Below are 19,073 nucleotides of genomic sequence, written 5' to 3'. Positions count from 1 at the left end.
TGCACCGAGACTCACTTTAAATTAACTTAAGAGACAAAGAAGCAACAGAAAAAAAAAAAAAAAAAAATTCCTCCTTAGCCCACTGCTCTCGAAATTGTCTTCTGCTTCTTCTGACAGCGACGGTTCAGAGTCTGTAGAGTTGATCCCCATTTTCATACTAGTTATAGACTCAAAAGCAAGTGACGCCGTGGATTTGTTTCGGTTTCTTTTTTTTTTTTTTTTTTTTCTCCTTTTTGACGGACGCAGGAACTTCAGCGAAGTCGGGCTTGGTTCGCGTAAACGGCCACGCGCTGGGCGAGTGGCGGAGGAAAGGACAAGCAGTTTGGGGAGGCCCCGCTCCCCGCCTGCGCGTGGGGCGCTGGGGGAGGCCGTCCCGCTCGGCCCCCCCCGGCCCCGTCCAAACCGAGGGGCCGCAGCCGCCGGCTCCGCAGGGCAAGATCCAGCCACGGCCAGAGGGAGAGGAGCCATCGCACCCACCGCTCCACCCGGCCCCGGCAGCTCACTTGCGACGCTTGGTGGTTTTCCTCTTCCTTCTCTTGAAGAAACAGCAGCACCTGGGGACAGAGGGGACAGTGTCAGCCCCCCGGGCCGGGACACGGACGGGCTCAGCGGCCCCAGGGTCAGGGCAGAGCCGGTGGCGGGGACAGGAACCCCCCCTCAGTGTCTTGGTGAGCCCCACGTGGGCAGAGCTGCTCCGGGAAGCGCCGTGGTACGTGGCAGGGGCCGGGTCGGGAGCACCGCGATGGCCACGGCAAGCGGCACCTGCCACAGCAAGGGTGACAGTGGCCATGGCACGCGATGTCAGCCACGGCAAACAGCAGTGGCCAGAGCTGGGGCCACGCAGGGGCTCCTGGAGGAGGAACGGCCCCGGATCTGAGCACATCCCATGGCGCTGGCTTTGGGGAGGACGCGGGCAAGGCGGGAAGGGGCCGGCAATGGCGTGGGGTGCCAGGGAAGAGCCCTACTCGCCCTAGAGCCAGGCTGTTCCTCGCCAGAGGGCACCGGACAGCAGGGCAGCTGCCAAAACCTGCGGCCATCGCGGCCCCGGTGAGAGGGAGGCAGCGGGGCTGTGTCCTTACTTTGTATCGTCTGTCACCTCCACCTCGGTGGGGGCTGTGATGGGGGCGTTCGAATGTCCTGCCGTCGGGTCGTCCGTGTTCAGCTCACCGTTGGTGGAGCTCATCACCTGGGGAGAAGTGAGCGTCAGCGCGGGGCAGCCCCTGGGGCACAGGCCGGTCCTCAGCCTCGTCCCCCCCACCCCATGGCAGCCGTGTCCCGGAGAGGTGCAGCCCCAGGAGGCAGCACAGCCCTCCCCCGGCCCTGCGAGAGCCGGGAGCACCGAGGTCCCCACGCAGGGCAGCAGGATGGTGCCCTCACCCAGGCAGCGGCGCTCAGCCCCATCGCACAGAGGGGTTTGATCCCCTCGGCGTCTCGGGGAGGATCCCAGCTCCTGGGAACCCCTGCGCACCTCGCCGGGAGAGGGGCTTGCCGGCAGCCAGCTCTAACGTGCCCGGGAGACACGGCCCCGTGAGAAGCTCTTGCTCCAAGGCGACCCTGCCATGGCCGAGCAACTGGGCTCTTGCTCCCCAGCTCCAAGCCCCAGCACGGCCAGGCCCTGGGGGGGGCTCAGCCCAGCACCCACCCTGTGGGCTCCTTCTGGCCTCAAGGTGGCCCTGGGCTCCCACCCGCTCGCCGGGGCAGCGGGGCCGTGCGCGGTGCCAGGGCCAGGAGGAAGGAGATCTGAGTCACCGAAGCAAGGACGGGGTTGGCACAGGCGACTGGGACTTGCCCGAAACCCCCCTCCTGCACCCGCTGCCCCCAGGCAAAGCCAGGAGCTCCCTGGGGCTGCACAGGCCAAAGGATCGCCAAGCTGCTCATCCCCGGCGAGGAGGCTCGGCCTTACCCAGACTCGTGGAGGAGCTGCCCTCCGACAGCCACAGCGCCCAGCCAGCAGGGCTACGGCAAGCTACAGCCCCCCGAAACAAGCCCAGAGACCCCCTACGCATCACCAACACCCCCCCACAGTGCCGGCAGCAGGCGGAGGACAGGGGCGGGCGTTTGCGGAGCGAAAGCGGGAGCAGCGGCGGTGGCAGGGAGGGGACGTGGCGTGGGAGGAGCGGGGCAGAGCACAAGCTGGCCCCACGGTCTGCCCCGGCCCCACGACGGCAGCCAGGCCCCAGCCTGGCACCGAGCACCAGCAGAGATTCACCGCGGAGCAGCAGGAACGAGCAACAGCGGCGGGGACGGAAGCAGAGACGGAGGAAGCAGCGCAGGCCCAGCTGGGGGGACCCACCACGGACACCCCACCAGCCCAGGGCGGGCCGGGCGGCTGCGAGGGCGGTGAGCACGGGGCCGACGGCGCGAGTGTGGGACCGAGGAGGGGAGACGAGGCCAAGGACTGCCCAGGTGAGGGGAGGAGAAGCAGGGCTCGAAGCCGTCGCCCCAGGCCAGGAGGCACAGGGAAGTCCCCACGCGGGATCAGGCCGTGTTGTCCGGCACTGCTGGGACGAGCGGCACCGGGTGGGACAGAGCCCGATTGCCCACCCGGCTGCTCGTGCCACGCAGAGCCAGCGTTTCATCCATCTCTAACCGCCCTCCGAGTCCCACCGGCAGCACCGAGGGAGCCCGGCAGCCCCCGGGAAGCAGCGCCAGCCTCGTCTGCGAGCCGTGAGTGCCACGCACCACGGGAACAGGGTGGGGGAGCGGGGCTGATCCCCTGGCGCGGCCGGCAGACACACGTCGGCCTGTGCCCGGCTGCGCAGGCAGGTTGCACGGCACAGGGTGGTTCTGCTCCCTCCCGCGCCCGCCCCTGCCCTCGGCGCGTGGTTGCATGTACCTGGACGGACCCCCCGAGCCTGCCGGCTGCCAGGTGAGCTCCCACAGGCTCCTCGGCAGGCTGCCCACCGGCCTGAGGATCCCACAACTCCGTCCCCTCGGGCGGCTGCTCGCGACAGGCAGGAGGAACAGAATGAAAAGAAACAAAAGAAAAGAGGAAGAATGGGGAAGAGAAGGGAGAGGTGGAGGGAAGGGGCAGGGAGAAGAGTGGCAAAAAGGGAGTCGAGAAAATAAGACATGCAAAAGCAAAAACATGACTGGAGCAGCTCGAGTTTGTGATTGCGGAGGGCACTCGCGCAGCACCATCCCGGTGGCTCCCCAGCACGGTCCCTGCGGTGGCACCGTGGGTCTGAATCCTTCCCGCCACGTACACACACACCCCCCAGCAATGGAGCTGGGCTCTGGGCACGTCCCCTCCGGGCAGCTGGGGACACGCCGCCCGCAGAGCACGGTCAGCCCCACACAGGGCCAGCGGGGCGGGCTGGGCCAGCAGTGCCGCTCGCTGCGCGGGGAGATGCAGCCGGGCCCAGCGCCGCTGCCGGCCGCTCTCCTGCGAGCGCGATGTTCCGAGGCCGACGCAGAGCTTCGAGGGGCGACGGCGAGGACGCTGTGCCGCTCCTCGAGGGCACGGGCTCCTCAGCTGTCCCGCAGCGCGGCAGTACCCCGCCACCAAACCCTCACCACGGTGAGCACGGCCCAGCCCCGCAGCTGCCGGGGGATCCTGCATCCCCAGGTTGGAAACTGCTCCCACGCAGTGAGAGTTTTGTGCTTTGCTTTTCGCGCTGCTCTCGAGAAGGGATGTGGAACACGGCATTTCTCAGATGCTGGAGGCAGAGAGCAGGCCTTACTGGGAGCAAGTTCCCAGGAATGAGCCAGAGGTGCTTTGACGATGTTGTCCTCCCCCTCAGGAAGCGCTGCCCAGCCGCTGGCCAGTGAGAGCCAGGGCTGGCCCAGGCTCCTGGGGCTCGGCCAGGAGCAGCGAGGGGCACTGCGGGACCGACACGTGGGTGAGGGAGGACAGGGTGCTGCACCCTCGGCTCCAGCCCCTTTGCAGGTGCTCTGCTCTCTGTGGAGGTTCAAGGCAAGAGGACGAGGGCCTGTACAGGACTGCTGGGGAAAGGCATGAGCTTTGCTCTTGATGGCAGCAGTCCCAAAGCTGTGTTTCCTGCACCAGGGCAGGACAGGCCACAGCACTGAAGAAGGGCTGGGCAGCGCAGCCCTTTCCCACGGCAGTGAGCTGCCTGCACAGCTCTGCCCGTCTGCCTGCCCCGGGCTGCTCCCAGCTCGGTCCCACGTGCCCTGGCAAAGCCAGCCCCTCTCTCCAGCACAGGGCAAAACGCTGCCAAGCCGCCCCACGAATCCAGGCAGCCCCCTCCCTTGTCCCTTGTCCCCGTCCTGCTGAAAGTGGCACCATGAACAGAGCAGCGAGTTACTCCCATGGGGACGCGGCACCGGGGACATGGTCCTTAGCACAGGGTGGCTCAGCCCGGGCCGTGCCCACACCCCCCGGCCAGCACTAAGCCCTGCAGCTTGCCCACTGAAGCCCAGGCCTGGCACTTCCCCGCCGTGTTACAGCCTCCCAAGGCTGCTTCCTCCTGTTTCTCTCGGGCCACCCGGCCCTAGGGACACTGCCCTGGTCCCCCCGCTAGCCACAGACCTGCAGGGAGGAAGCCCTCCCACAGACAGCACTGGGGACAAAAAGACACCCCAGTCATTGCCTCCATCCATAGGCCCCGCTGGGCTACGTGGGTCCATGGATCAGAAGCCCAAGCCGCGCACGACCGTGGTCCCGTGCCCCGGCCGGGGCAGCGCCGCTGCTCACCTGGTGTTTGGTGTGTGGCTGTGCTTTGTCTCTGTTCGGGGGCTGCACCTGCACCTCGCTGTGCATCGTGCCGATGGGGGTGGGCTGGGGACATGACAAGGACAACATCAGCCACGGCACAGCAACCCTCCTGCCACCCCGTGCCCCCTCATCCAACCTCCAGCCAAATGTGCAAAACACCCCAGAATCGGGGCCCGATCCCAGCTCCTACCCCCACCCCAGCAGCTTCACGCTTGGTATGTGGCTGCAGTGAGCCCTGGAGGGTGCCCATGGCAGAACACAAGGTGCCAACTCGACTGCTGGGCTCCCCTTGGCTCCAGGAGCCTCCAATTTCTGTGTCACAGCTTTAACTCGTCGGCACGACAGCCCCAGTTTGGAGCTGGCTGCTGGGTCTGGGGAGGACTGGTGGAGCTGGTCTCTTGGGCAGGGATGTGTGTGGCAGGGACGACTGCCGACCTGCATCCCCCCCGGCTGCTGCCACAGACCCCGCTGCCTCCCCACCACCCCCAGGCACGCAGGGGCCCAGCACCCTCTGCCCACCCCCCCTCCCTCAGCACTCACCAGCGGTTTCCCTGCCCAGTCGTATTCGTAGTCGAACACGTAACCGTTCCTCTCGAACAAGTCTGTGAAGAGCTTCCGCAGGTAGTCGTAGTCGGGCTTCTCAAAGAAATCCAGCCGCCGCACGTAGCGCAAGTACGTGGCCATCTCCTCTGTGGGACAGAGTGGGCTCAGTTGGGGCAGGGGGACGAGATGCCAGCGGGCTCTGGGGACAGGGACAGGCCATGCAGAGTGCCCTCACCTGGGAAGTTCTCACAGAGCACCTCCACTGGAGTGGCTCTTTTGGTGTCGCCGATCTTCTGATACCTCTCCTTTAGCGTGTCAGCCTGGCAGAGACAAGGAGCGCGTCAGCGTGAGGGCGAGGCACATCCCCACGAGCCAGGATGGCACTGGGTGACACCAGACCATGATGGTTTCTTGGTCCCCCTTTTCGAGGTAACAGCCAGAGCTCATTCCCAGGGAATCCCCTCACCCAGGGCAGGGCTGGAGGACGAACACCAGGGAGTGTGGCTCCAGGACAGCCAGCAAAGCGGGGGGACACTGAGCGGGGACACCTACAGCTGCTCAGCACAGCAAGGGCCTGGCACAGAGCTCAGAGCAACAGCCCCTGCAGCTGGCAGAGGGCACCTTCCAACACGCCAGGGGCCAAAGCTTCCCCCCCTCCCCGACACCGCCCATGTCAGGGCAGAGCCAGACCCCTGGGGCAGCCGTGCCCAGGGACAGCGGGAGCTGGCAGTTACCTTGAGGCCTTGCCAAGGGAGGCTCCCGCGGAGGAAGTACATAAACATGTGCCCTAATGCTTCCAGGTCGTCCCTGCGGCTTTGTTCTGGATGGAGAAGAGATGAGACATGGTCATGTTCCCACTACAGCCACTGTCCCTGTCCCCCGCCAGACCCCAGAGCTCCCCAAGTCCCCTGCCAACACCCCAGGCTGAAGAGCAGGAGGCAGCTTGTCCCCAGCCCCACCTCTGGCAGGGGGGAGCTCGCACCCTGCAGTCCCCTTCCCTCTCCCTTTTGGCCAAGAGGCAGGGCTGGCCGTGTGGTGTGCACACACCTTTCCCGAGGTGGGTGTTGATGCTCATGTAGCGTGCTGTCCCTGTCAGGCTCTTGTGCTCTCGGTAGGGGATGTGTTTTTTGGTCTCGGGGTCAATATACTCTTTGGCCAGGCCAAAATCAATGATGTGGATGGTGTGCTGCCGCTTGCTGCCCGGCCGCCCCACCAAGAAGTTCTCTGGCTTGACGTCTCTGTAGATCAGGCTTTTGGTGTGGACGTACTCCATCCGGGTGATCTGGGGGCAGAAGGAGATGTCAGCACCGCGGCAGAGACACACCACACGTCCTGCACTCCCCTCCCCGGGGCCTGACTCTGCTCTGACTGCCTCATCCCCAGGCAGCCCCCCTGCTCCCCTCAGCCCGTATGTCACCCTGCATCGAAAGGACGGGCACAACGGGTCCTCCAGCCCTGGGAGACAACCTCAGTCCGGCTGCAGCTCGGACACACAGTGACAGACACACGTTTGTGCTCAGAGAGGGGCTGTGTAGGGCGGGGGAGAGCCCTCCTACCTCAGGGAGAGGGCAAGGTATGGAGGGAGGCAGTCTGGGATGTGCCAGCAGTGTCTCCTGCAGCCTGTGGCTCACCCCTCCTTGCCCTCACCCTCCCTGCAGGGTCCCCACGCAGCCTGAGCACCGTGCCCACGCATCACCCCGCTCCCCCGGGGCTGAGCCACACAGAGGGGCAGGCGAGGTGGGGGTGCTGCGCTCACCAGCTGGATCGCGATCATCAGGACGGTCTTGAGCGTGAAGGTCCGATCACACAGATCAAAGAGATCTTCTAGGCTGGGTCCTAGCAGCTCCAACACCATGGCATTGTACTTCCCACAGGGGCCAAAGTAGTAAACCTGAGGAATTCCTTCTGCAAGAGACAAAGCAGGGGCTGTGAGGGGCTGCAACGGGCTGAGCAGCACACGGCCACGCTCATGGCCACGCCACAGCTGGAGTTGGGACAGGGGGCAGATGGGGGGGATGTCTCTGCACTGCCCTCCCTCCACGCCGCAGACAGCCTGGCTCTGCTCTTGGCAGGAGGGCGAAGAAGGCAGCTCCATCTACATCCCTGACTCTGCTGCGGGGGAGGTGGGGGGAAAGAACCGAGTAAGAAGGGATCAAAGATTAAACGTGGCTCTGTGTAAAATCGGCCCCTCCCAGCCGAGCAGATGGGCAGGAGTTGCTCAGGCTGGGAATGAAGATGCAGAGTCACATTTACAGGCAGCCTCCCCTCCCTAGCAGTGTGGCCCAGGCAGCCAGCTCCCCGTGGCAGCTCAGCCCGGCCCCATACCTGCATTGCCGAGCTGTTTGTAGAACCGATACTCCAGGTGCAGCTGGGGGGCCCGGGATTTTATGGGTTCCTTGGAGGAGAAAAGAACAGTTAAGACTGTTGTAGGAAGCAGGGTGTTACAGAGGTCTGGGTGTCAGACACGTTCTTCACATTCTGGCAACAGCTGGACTGAGAGCATTTGGGGCTGAGAAAACTGGTATAAAATGGGAGATGAAGCCTCAGGGGACGATGAGAGAAAACCAGCCCATATGGGAGGCAGATCCACCCCCTCCAGAGAAATGGGTGCTGGGGTAGACATTAATGGGAGCAGGTATCAGTGGGCACCTCCCTCTCCTGCAGGTCTCTCTGCTGCTGCCACTGGCTGAGCACAGCACAGGCCACAGGGAGATCCTGGAGAAGCGAAGACCCAGCTCCTCTCTCCCCGGGCCCCACATCACCCCACCCGCAATGATGTGCGACGCTTTGCCTGCCCTCAATTCCTAGCAGCGAGCACAGCTCCCCTGCACACCCACCCACCCAGCCCCTACCACAACCCGCCCGGCTCGACCTGCTTGAACAACCTGGGGAGGGGGAACAATCAATCTCCTTCCCAGATGGCCTGAACATCACCCGCCACGACCACAGAGGGACTCACCAATTTGATAGCTACGTATTCGTTTGTGTAGAGGTTCTTTCCTGCAAGGAGAGACACGAAAAGGCAATTGGAAGAAAGTGAGCCTTTGCATTAACCCCACTTCACACCCGCCGCAGTCCCCGAGGGCTCCTGGGCTGCAGAACGTCCTGAACAGGTTCAGCAGCTCCCGCAACACATAAACAGGCCTCGAGGCGTGAGCGGGAGCAGGAACCCACTGTGGGGAGTTGCAACACGCCTGTTAATTACCCCCAGATGGGGCAAGAGGATTCCTCTGGGACTGGCAGGCTGCTGGGAGGGGACAGAGCCCCAGTCCAGGCCTGCAGGTGTGTGACTGGCCAAGGCAGGAACAAGGCTGGGACTTGCTGCTTCTCCCAGCCACAGCCCTGCATGGAGAGGGGCCGCCCTGCTCTGGGAGGGCCATCCAGAGTCGGGGGATGCTGTTTTGTGGGTGGTGGGACCACACAGAGGGTGGCAGGGAGCCCCCAAGAACACTGGGGCAGCCTCAGGCACTGCAGCTGATTCGAAGACACAGCAGGTAGGTGGAAACCCCTTCTCCAGGGCTGGGGTCACTCCAGGGCATGACACGCATGTATTTATGTGTGTGTGTGGCTCAGCCTCGTCCTTCGGGATGCTCCCACCCACCCAAGGGTGCAGGGGAAGCCGGGAGCAGACCCACGGCACGGCCCAGGCTGTACAAGGAGGAGCTGAAGGCACCGATGTGCTGTGGAAAGGGCCAGACGACTGCCTCCAAGCACCCAGGCGAGCTGAGAGGGCAGCCATGCCACCCCAAAACCCTGTCAATGACTTCTTAGAGAGCTCTGCACCTTCAGGGGACTTTTCACAGCCATAACTACAGAGAGGTTGAACTAACGGTGTCTGCACATCACCCTGCTCGCTCCAGAGAGCCAGGAGGGCATGAGGAAGGTGTTACACCCGGGAAGCTCAGTACAACCTCTGCCTCAGGTCCATAAAGGCAAAGATTAAAGAGGTTTGCAGAAATATCTGAGTGCCCCGGCTGCCAGAGCCCTCCAGGACACCAGGGAGATGTGAGTTAAGCGCAGCAGGTTCCTTTCCACAGCACGCAGAGCCAGCAGACACGCGATCCCACTGCCTGGCATGTGCGTATCTGATGGAGCTGCATCTGTCTCCTCGGATTTTCTCCAAGCAATTTGCTCAGGGAACAAGCTCCTCCTGGCATAAGATTTCATCTGCTCCGACTGCTGCTCTCCACCTGAAGCAGCAATAAATCCTTGCCGGGTGACATCAGAGCCAGCTGCTGAGTGCCAGAGTCGGCAGCAGGATTACGGGAAGAGGGATGAATGGGAGATATTAATGGAGCAGCTGCTCCCAGGGACAGGCTCTGCAGCCAAGGAGGGGCTCAGTCTTGCTGCCTCGCTGACCCTCTCCCCTCCCAGGGGACTTCTGCCAAGCCACTTTGTTTCCTGCCTCTGCAAAACCAAATCCCTTCACAGCGATTAGGAAGTAGGTGATTTGGGAAGGAGAAGAGTCTGGCTAACACAGCGTATGCCAGACCCTGGGTTTCTGGCCCATCACAGACTGACATTTCCTGGGGAGGAGGTGGGACATCCCCCAGACCTGTGCATGGCTCCAGAGAGCTCAAGGAAACCCTCAGTTCATTGGGAACTTGATTGGGGCAGGGAAGAACTGAAATCTTGATGGAGCCTAGTGCAGCTCCCTTGCCCCTGCCTGAGCAGTCACCTCCCAACAACTTAACAGGGAGAGAAGGCAGCAAGCTGGCAGGGAGGAGGAGCGCGTGCAGGCAGCTTATCTTCCACACACCAGGACCTCTGTGTTTTGCAAACAATCACAAGGGAGACCAAAACAGCCCTGTGCGTTGGCTGAGATGCAGGGGCAGGCAGAGCCCAGCCAGGCAGGCATGGCCCTACCTGTGACAACAGCACAGGGTCCCCATGTGCTCCCCGCTTAAGGTGGGCTCTGGTCTTGGGGCTGTACAGTTCAGTCCAAAAAAATCACTGCTGCCTTCAGGGCAGTAACATGCAACCAGAAAACTCAGAGCTGGATATTCCCTGAGGTTAGGCTCAGTCTGATGAGGGAAAAAAACCCCACAGCAAGATACCTGCCATCCTGCCAGAGGGGCACTGCATAACCGGCCCGGCACAGCAGGGAGAAGGGGAGGAGGCAGGAGCATCCCCAGCAGGGCTGTGCTTGGAGAGGTCCACCCGGTCCCTGGTACGTGGCATCTGTCCTGTCCCCAACGTGCTGGCCCCCTTTGGGGCTTGCTGGCACAAAAAACTACCCACAAAAATGCTCTGGGAGCTGGCAGTCCTCTCCCAGCCTAAGAAACGAGTCCAAATCATTTGATACCCTCATGGTTCATCCCTTCCTGTAACACTTGGAGGGCTTGGACAAAGCTGATAGAAAAGATGGGGGAGCAAAGAGAGGACGGGCCATTGCTGCTGTCAAACTACCACCATCCTCTTCCCCAATAAAAAAAAAAAGGAAAGAAAAAGCGAAAGAGCAAGGAGGGAGGGCTGTGGGGTCCTTCCCTGGCAGGGCCTGGCCCACACCGGGGAACTCCTGGCTCCAGCTCCTGGAGCAGCTTCCAGGGCCGCCCCCACGCCGCCAGGCGCTCCCGAAGGACGGTAACTTTAACACCTAAAATGTGTTGGAGTCCGCAGGCCGCCCCGGGGGAGGACACAAGCAGGCAGCGCTGCAGGATCCATAGAATAAAAGGTGCTTTTGAAAGAAAAAAAAAAAAAAGTGGCAAGATGAGCGGCAGAAAGCAAGTATTTACATTTGCAGAGAGGCCTTTGCCCTGCTCTGTGCTGCCAGCACCTGCAAGACGCGGCACGTCCGACCAGAGCCGAGCCAGAGCTGCCCATCGGAGGCGGCACCAGACCTGGGGTCCGTGTGGCATTGAAAAGCCGGACACGGCTTTCTCTCGCCCCTGCGCTACCCCCCAAGTCGCCCCGCTCCCGAGGCGGATTTGGCAGCAGTGGGGTCCGGCACCTGCTCCTGCACATCACAGCGGCCCGAGGAGGAGCCGGGCTCTGCGCCGGGCTCCCCGTCGGGTCCCCATCCAAGCGGCTTCCCCTGTGCCAGCCCCTGGCGCTGCCCCTCGGCCGTGGCACGGTGTGGGGATGGCCCTGCCGGGAGCCTCTGCGCTATGGCAGGAGCACCCAGCTGGGCCTGGGACCGGCCATTTGGCTTCTCCAGTGCCCGGGTGATGCAGTGGAGGAGCGCGGGAGAAGGCAGCTCTGTGCGAAGGCAGCGGGCACCAGCCCAGCACGGCAAACGCCGCAGCCCCGGCGACACACGCTGCATCAGTCCAAGCAATGACAGCTCCTTGGAGCGTTAGGTTTTAATACCAGGGGAGGGGGGAAAAAAATAAAAAGTTATTTTAGAGTTTGACCTTCCTCTAGAGGCGACTCTGAAAGATCAAGAGGAAAAACAAGCGTGAGCCATGAGGGAGGGAGGCAGAAGGAGCAGTCAGCAGGCAGCGCGTGGGCTCTCCTCTCCCACAGCCTGCTCCAAAGCCGCCTCCGGCGCATGGGGGGTCTGCGGCCCCAACCAGGCAGAGGTTTTTAGAGGCTTTTAGAGGTGGCTGAGCCCTTCGCCATACGTGCGTGTGTACGGAGGTCTCTGCAGAGCTGAAGACAGAAGGGTGTCACGTACCATGTGCTGACCCCAGCCCGCGTTGTCTGAAGGTACCTTTTGTGGCCCCCAAGAAATAACCCCTGGTGAGCACGCAGGAGGCTGCAGGCCAGGGGTGACAGCCACAGCTCAAGAGAGCTTGGGAATGTCCCAGCACTCGCACGTGACCATTCAGCTGGGACATGGCCCCAGCCCAGCTGTAGTAGTGACCTGCTGCTGGCTCATACGCTGCACGAGGACCTGTTGCCCCTCCTTTTCTTCCCTCCAAAATGCTGGGTTTACTTTTTAAAAATAAGTTAATTTCCAGCTTTTAACTTCAAAGAAAAACAGCTGCTGTGTTTCCAAGCTGCTGTTAGAAATGAATGCACCAGGCTGGAGGAGAGGGAAAGCTGCAAAAACCACATTTGCAGAAGTTTATTGCAGGAAGAAGAGAAGCAGCAGCCTCCGCGGGGTCCCCGTCCCTCCCTGCACCCCAGCTGAGGCTGCCCCGGGGCAGCTCTGTGGCACAGCCCCACCAGAGCACTGGCCTTAGGCCAGACTGGAGAGGGGGCTGTGGGGGAGCCCCCTCCCTAGGCAGCACGGCAGGACAGAGCAGCTCCTGGCTCTGAAGCCCAGCTCCGAGGCAGCCCAGCACCAGGCAAAGCTCAGGGAAGGCAGTTGCATACCACCCAGGTGCTTGGGGCTCATTTTTGACATTTCTGGTTCATCTCTGGGTTTTCCTCCTCTCCCCCTATCCCAGCCCACCCCAAAGCATCACCGAGGAGCTGCTAAGAGGGGCCTGCTCCAACAAACCCTCTCTGTGAGCCGTACGTGCTGGCCTCGCTCCCGGGGGCACGGGGAGTTGGCAGAGGCAGCCGGCTGCAGGCTCCCGCCGCTCAGCCGTAGCCCAGTGCCAGGGCACACAAGCCACCAGCCACGCTCCAGTCACCCCCGCTGCCACCAGCTTCTTCCTGCCTTGTGTTTCAGAGGGCAGCATCCAGCCCTGGCAAGGAGGCGGGCTGGCTGCAGGCAGCAGATGGGCAGGGGGGAGCTCGGGGGGCTGCGGGCAGCAGGTGCTGCCCAGGGCTGCCTTTGGAAAGGCCCAGGAGGAGCTGGGCTGGCGCTCGCCCATAGCTGCAGGCTGGCAGGGGGAGAAACACGCACTTTGAACGTGCTGGTCAGGAAATGGTGCCCTGCCCAGCCCAGGGTGAAGCACCACGACAGGGTGCCCAGGAGGTAACAGGACCCACTCCCTGCATGACCTAAACCTGCCCCTCGCTATCCCCACACGGCTCTCCCCAAACCCCATGTGCCAGAGGGCTGGGGCAGCCGCCCCACTCCAGCTCCCAGCCCAGCTCTCTCCGGTCGTGCTCCTACAGCAAGGAACTGGGCAGCAGCACCACCGGACTGGGATGGGGACTGGCACTACGTCTGTGTATTGCCCAGGATGCCAAGGCCAGCATGAACACGGAGGGGCGGGATCCAAGCATGGCTCTGGCAGCCAGGAACTCCTGCCCAAGTCATTCCCCTTCTGGCTTCCCACAATTGCCTTATGCCAATTTTTTTTAAATGTTATTTTTAAACAAATCACTTTTGATTTTGGACACCTCCAAACCTGGGAGGACACTTGTCTCGATCTGGGACAGCTGAGCCGAGGCACCCAGGAGGACAGATCAGCACCTGCCTCTTGGCATGGTGGTGAAATCGGGCAAAGTGCTACCTGTTTCTGGAAGGCAACTTCATCTTCCTCCATCCCCCACAGCTGGGAGCTGGAGGAGTCACCTCCTAGCATGTTTTTGCAAGACCTCATGGCTTTTTTTTTTTTTTTTTTAATGAAAGGGAAGAAGATTTGGGAGCTTTTAAACACTGAGCTACACTCTGGCCTCTGCAATCAGCCTGCCTTGAGGACTGAACACTCCATTCCCAGGGGAAAACTGAGTGTCCTGCAACAGCTGGGGAGCATCCCTGCTCATGCCACCACTTCACAGCAGGATCCCTCTGGTCCCCTGCCATTCATCTGCAGCTGGAGGAATCCCTACTTTCTGTGAAGTCCTGAAAGCATTCCTGAGCCCTGACACAGCTCGGAGGCACACCTAAGGAAGAGAGATGCGATTTTGGGAAACAAGCCACATAGCTGTGGCTTCCACTGCTGTGATGAGATCTTGTGCTCAGGCCTTTACCATGTTATGGCCGGACACTACAGGGTGTGACACAGCAGGAAAACCATGTGAAGGGATTAGAAGCTTCTCTTGCTGGGGGCAAGGACAAACTCTCGCAGTGAGAATCAACCACTGCAGAGCCCCAGAGCTGTTTGTCCCTTCAGCCACGAGCAAACTGAGCCCAACTGCTCCCACATCCCTGCAGCTGCTCTGCTCTGAGCAACCCAGACTGCCAGTTTCACAGATGCTCCTCAGATCCACAGGAGACTCATGTCCACCTCGGTGCTGTCCCCAAAAAGCGAGGGGAAAGCCAAGGCAGGGGTCACGCCAACCCTCAGCACTGAGCACACCAGACAAAGCAACAGCCATGGCCCCACTTGTTTCAGACTCCTGCCTAGGGCAGGATCTGGAAAGATAGCTCACCCAGAAACATGTACCCACGGTGGGACGTTCACTGGCAAGCAGGGAAAAGGAGGTGGAAAGACACAGGTAGACCCTGCCCAGCTCAGAGCCCTCCCAGCCAGCCCTGCAGGGAGGCACCACATCCCCAGGGGGTGACCAGACCCACCTGGGTAGTGAAAGGAGCAGCTGGTGTGACAAAATCCCGTAATATCTCTCCTTCCACAATACCTGGGTCTGGAGGGAGGATCTGAGCTCTTCATGACACCAGGAGAGACAGACCCTCTGCTGCTGAACGCAGGAGCCGCTTGGCCGGATTTTAAACAGAGCATTTTCCCAAGCTCTGCAATTAAGTGGCGATTCCATCAGGGAGTTCAGGAACAGGACGGTTTAGCCTGGCACCAGCCAGTCTGTCACGCTGGGCAGAGCTGACATTAACTCCCCACAGACAGAGGCGGCACAGCGAGGTGGGTAAACTCACCCCACCCTCCGTGCGGGTGCCTGAGCCGGGGCTGCCGGCGGCGCCTCCTGACAGCCTCCCACCTCCTGCTCCTTTTGCACGCAAACAGCCTGCCGAGACGACCACACTTACTGCAGGTTTAGCTCAGAGCTTGGTTTGAAAAGGCGCTGCTTAAAATATCACGGAGCAACAAGGCCTACAGCTGTCACAGGCTCCCAGCCTGCTCCGGGGACCGGCTCTCTTCCCTCTTCCTAGGAGGGCACAAGCCCTTTCCCAAAGCACTGGCAGCCAAGGCCAACACTCCGCCTGGCAGAGACTCCATCAACACGTCCAAGGCGCATTCCTGGAGACATCTAGACTGAGCTGCTGGCACAGCAGTGCCTGGCACTGCCAGGCCTCTCCCAGCTGCCTGATGTCAACCGAAGAGTTAACAGCTTGCTGAAAGCCTCCTGGGGCATGTCGAGTCCTTGGAAGAGGAGCAACCTACCCACCCTCGAAACAAGAGTTTGCTTGAACTGCTTCCTGATAAACTTGGTTCAAAATGGAGTGACCATAGAAGGCGCTTGGGTTTTATTCAGCCTTTTCTCTCTCACCTGCACAAAGTTATAGGAGAGTCTCTGAAACAACCAGTTTCAACAACTGGAGAATTGACCTGGGATGAAATACAGACTCTCTTCCCCAGATTTTTGCCCCAGCAGAGACAAAACCCCACAGGCCCCCACTCTCCATCTGCTCCTGAGGCACGTGGCGCAGCGGGAGGGCAGCACCCTGCGTGCAAGTGGGGTGAGATGGGGTGAGCACACAGTGGCATCTCGTGAAACGTTACTCACAAAGTGTTCCTGGACGGGGGGGACACCCAGGCCTGAGTGGGCTACCACCACTTCCAACAGACAGGACTGAACTGTAGTGCTCTCCCTGATAAAGCCAAAGAGTGATAGGTATGGGGAGGAGATGGGAAACACCTCTGAAATCAGTCCTTTGGGCTATGATGGGCTTTGAAGGATCAAGCACAGCATGAAGGGACTGAGGAAGAAGGAACTGTGAAGGGAGCAAGGGCTACCTGCAACGCGCAATGCTTCAACAGCGTGCGGCCGGCCAACACCCTTGGTGCTGATGGCCAGAGGCATGTGCCAGCTCCTCCTGCTGCGGGAGGTGGATGCCAGGGCAATCCCTGCACAAGCAGTTACAGCGAGGACAGAAGACGACCCTTCTCACCTAGACGGAGCTCCCCGAAATTGCCGCATCCAATCTTCTTGCCGACCCGGAAGTTGGGACCCACCATTAAGACTCCCGAGTTGGTTCCAGCACTCCGGCTTCCATGACTGCTCCTTCCTCCACCTGTCTTGGACATCCTTTTACCTTCCTCCAGCTCCCCTTTCCCTCCTCTCTTATCAAAATCCATAAGTTTGTGATACCCCGGCCTCTCCACGGTTACGCTGCTGCCATACAAATCCCAGAGCTGCCGAAAGTTGAGGGGTGAGGAGAAAAGAAGCAGGGCTCTTCTTGGTTAATACACCATCACGGTGAGCGATGGGAGGGCGGGGCGTGGAGAAGAAGGGATAAGTGGCCACCCACGGGTGCTGGGCTACTGAAATGTTAGTGCTTTCCAAGGTCCTGCCGGGATTGTCATCATCGCCTGTTAGAGGGAGTTCTTTGGTGGAGAGAACATCCTGCGGAGAGGGTCTTCCCAGCGTGGCTCCTTGGTCTCCCAGCTGTGGAGAGGAGAGGGAGAAAATTAGCACGAGGAAATGAGGAAGCAGAGGACAACAGGGGGTTGTGGGCTCCAGGTTCCTGCCCCAGCTCTGCAGAGCCCCTCCAACACCTTCCCTGCGTTACAGGTAACTCCCACCACAATGAAGGGTGTCGCAGTGGGAGGAGCTGGGCTATCAGGACTGTCAGCGTGCCCCATGGCTAAGATGCTGGCATAAATAAATAAAAGCCTGGCCACAGCAGGAGGTGAAACACTTGAGGAGCATCTCCAGGTCAGAGCCAGCAAAGAGTCACATGGGGAGAACAACGTCCCCACGGGGAAGAGCTGCTGGCAGCAGGGAGACCTTCGGAGGCACCAGCCGAGGTGCTTGGGGCCAGGCTGCCGCGGGTCAGACCCGAGAAACCCCAAGAGCGAAGGACACACGTAAACCACTGCGTTACGGGACAAACCACGCCAGGCCTGCAATTTCCTATGAAGTGAAAAGAGGATATTCTGCCCAGACAGTTGCTTGTCGGGAGGGTCCCTGCGGGTCCAGAGGCTGTGGCTGGCTGAGTCAGAGCGCTTCCCCGGAGCACCAGCCTCCGCTGTGGCGGGGCCGGGACCTTTGTGCCAACAATCCTGCGCCAGGACGCGTGGGAGAGGACACGGTTTCTAAGCAGCTGTGCGTGTGTGTGGGATGACCACGCTCAGGGCTCCCACGACAGCCTGCCAGGCTGGGGTAAAACAGACACTAGCAAAGAGGAACCCAGGACTTACTAAAACCCCGCTTGCCTCCACGGTGAGCTCCTGATTGCTGCACCTTCCTTGGCTCTCACAAACAAACCTTGATTTTAATTACAAAGCTTGGAGCGAGGCACGGTGGCGAACAGGGCTGCTGGCTGCAGCCTGGGCAAAAGCCGCTGTGACACTTGATGAGAGTAACTGATGGCCGTGGATGCCGGTTTGCTCAGTGGTTGTGCAGCACCTTGCCTGCCTCATGTGCGCAGCTCCCAGCACTTCCCAGTGAGGCTGGCAGGAAGCCCGTGCTGGCAGTGGGTTAATTCAGGGTTCCCCTTGGCCCCCACAAACAGGCAAGGACTCAGCTCAGCCCCTCAAGCCGGGGAGCTCCTTCAAATGTCCACAGCCCTGCTCACTGCAGGGGGTTGGACTAGGTGACCTTTAAAGGTTCCTCCCAACCCAAACTACTCTATGGTTCTGTGACACTGGCCCTGCACGAGCCCCCTCCGTGCAGTTGACTGTCCACACGGGTACAGCCCACCATCAAGGCCAAATCAGCCCCTCGCTCCCTTCCGGAGGGGTGCAATGACAAGTAGCACAGACCAACTCCGTGCTCTGGGAACCAGGCTCCCAAGAGGGAGCCACGCTCTCCCTCCATCCAGGACTCCCACCAGAGCTGCCTGGGGGGAGGTCGGCTCGGTCCCTCCTCACAGGGACGCCCGTGGAGAAGGCGGCCAGAGCGTGCCAGGAACAGGACAGGTGGGACACTAAACAGGGGCTGGAAAGTGCAGAAGGTTGAGCAGGAGCCGGGTGCACGCTGGGAAGCCACGTGAGAGACAGACAGACCGACACATGCACGCACACCCCGCTTTCCCCCCAGCATTCATCATCTCTGGTTTTGCTCCCAGCTCGGCCCTTGCTGTGTTTCGAGTGAGCCGAACTGGGAGGCAGCCTCCATCCCTCCCTGCCCGGCCCCCCAGCCCCGCTCCCCCTCTCACCACCTTCCTCCACTCCTCTGCTCCTGTGACACCCACCAAGAGTCCTTGCTGCCACGGCCTCATTACCTGCGGGTTAAACAAGCAAACCCACGCCCCTCCAGCACTCAGACTCCAGGAAATGAGCACACTGCAAGCCCTGACGCTTGGCCAAACCCCATAAAACTTTTTATTGGCTCTCAATAGCTATTAATAACAAAAAAAGGCTTCTTGTGCTAAAGGGTGCATGGGGGGAAATGGGGGAGGGTCTAAGAGCAACAGAGGGAGGAAAAACACCCAAGTCCATGCTCAGCACGGGGGAAGGACCGGCCATGTAAGGGTCTGTGGGCAGGGGAGCTGCTCCCTGGGGCTGCCCCGCTCCCAGTCCTCGCCTGACACCGAATCCTCGCCAGGGCCCACCACGCTCCGTCCGCAGCACCCTGGCAAAATGCCGCTGCTCTCCAGGAGGGACCGGAGCTGCAGGCACCGAAGGTGCAGGGTGCTGACCCAGCTCCTTGGGGCTGTTATGGGTGCATGACACCCATCTGTGAGACCCGCCTGTTCATTAAGTACTGGGGAACAAGGTTTTCATGGGGGATGGGAGTTCCCCTCCTTCCCCCACAGGCTCTATCCTCCAAGCCAACACCTCCAGAGCATCCCCAGAGCTCAGCAGCCCCAGCACAGCTTGGCCCTCCAAGGCCACCCCCAGCAGGCCAACACCTGGGGACCATTTGTTGCACCCAGTCCATCTCAGCCGAGGGAAACTGAGGCACAGAGAGCCTTCCAGTTTCCCCAAAGGTGGGCAGCTGCAGGCCGGCTCCTGCCCTGACGCTCCCTTCCCCTGGCAGCCAGCGGTCT

The 19,073-nt window shown here is 61.1% G+C and overlaps 1 protein-coding gene across 3 annotated transcripts in view; it reads right to left on the bottom strand.

Annotated features, from left to right (window-relative positions):
* The window catches only part of CSNK1G2 (casein kinase 1 gamma 2), a 45,912-nt gene continuing 26,839 nt past the window's right edge, over positions 1-19,073 (bottom strand). For 2 of the 3 annotated variants that reach the window (XM_074851958.1, XM_074851959.1), the window contains exons 2-13: positions 16,029-16,525; positions 8,181-8,221; positions 7,547-7,616; positions 6,978-7,126; positions 6,269-6,503; positions 5,956-6,041; positions 5,457-5,541; positions 5,219-5,367; positions 4,658-4,741; positions 2,837-2,941; positions 1,080-1,186; positions 1-554 (exon numbers count right to left, since the gene is read on the bottom strand). In XM_074851958.1, the coding sequence (XP_074708059.1) occupies positions 500-554; positions 1,080-1,186; positions 2,837-2,941; positions 4,658-4,741; positions 5,219-5,367; positions 5,457-5,541; positions 5,956-6,041; positions 6,269-6,503; positions 6,978-7,126; positions 7,547-7,616; positions 8,181-8,221; positions 16,029-16,215 (1,353 nt within the window). In that variant the 5' untranslated portion in view covers positions 16,216-16,525 and the 3' untranslated portion in view covers positions 1-499. The remainder of the gene's footprint in view (positions 555-1,079; positions 1,187-2,836; positions 2,942-4,657; positions 4,742-5,218; positions 5,368-5,456; positions 5,542-5,955; positions 6,042-6,268; positions 6,504-6,977; positions 7,127-7,546; positions 7,617-8,180; positions 8,222-16,028; positions 16,526-19,073) is intronic. The other variant, XM_074851960.1, reaches the window with a different exon arrangement.

This window comes from Strix uralensis, chromosome 27 (assembly GCF_047716275.1).
Source record: "Strix uralensis isolate ZFMK-TIS-50842 chromosome 27, bStrUra1, whole genome shotgun sequence".
NCBI classification, from domain to species: domain Eukaryota; kingdom Metazoa; phylum Chordata; class Aves; order Strigiformes; family Strigidae; genus Strix; species Strix uralensis.
This window is presented reverse-complemented; position numbering and strand designations above follow the sequence as displayed.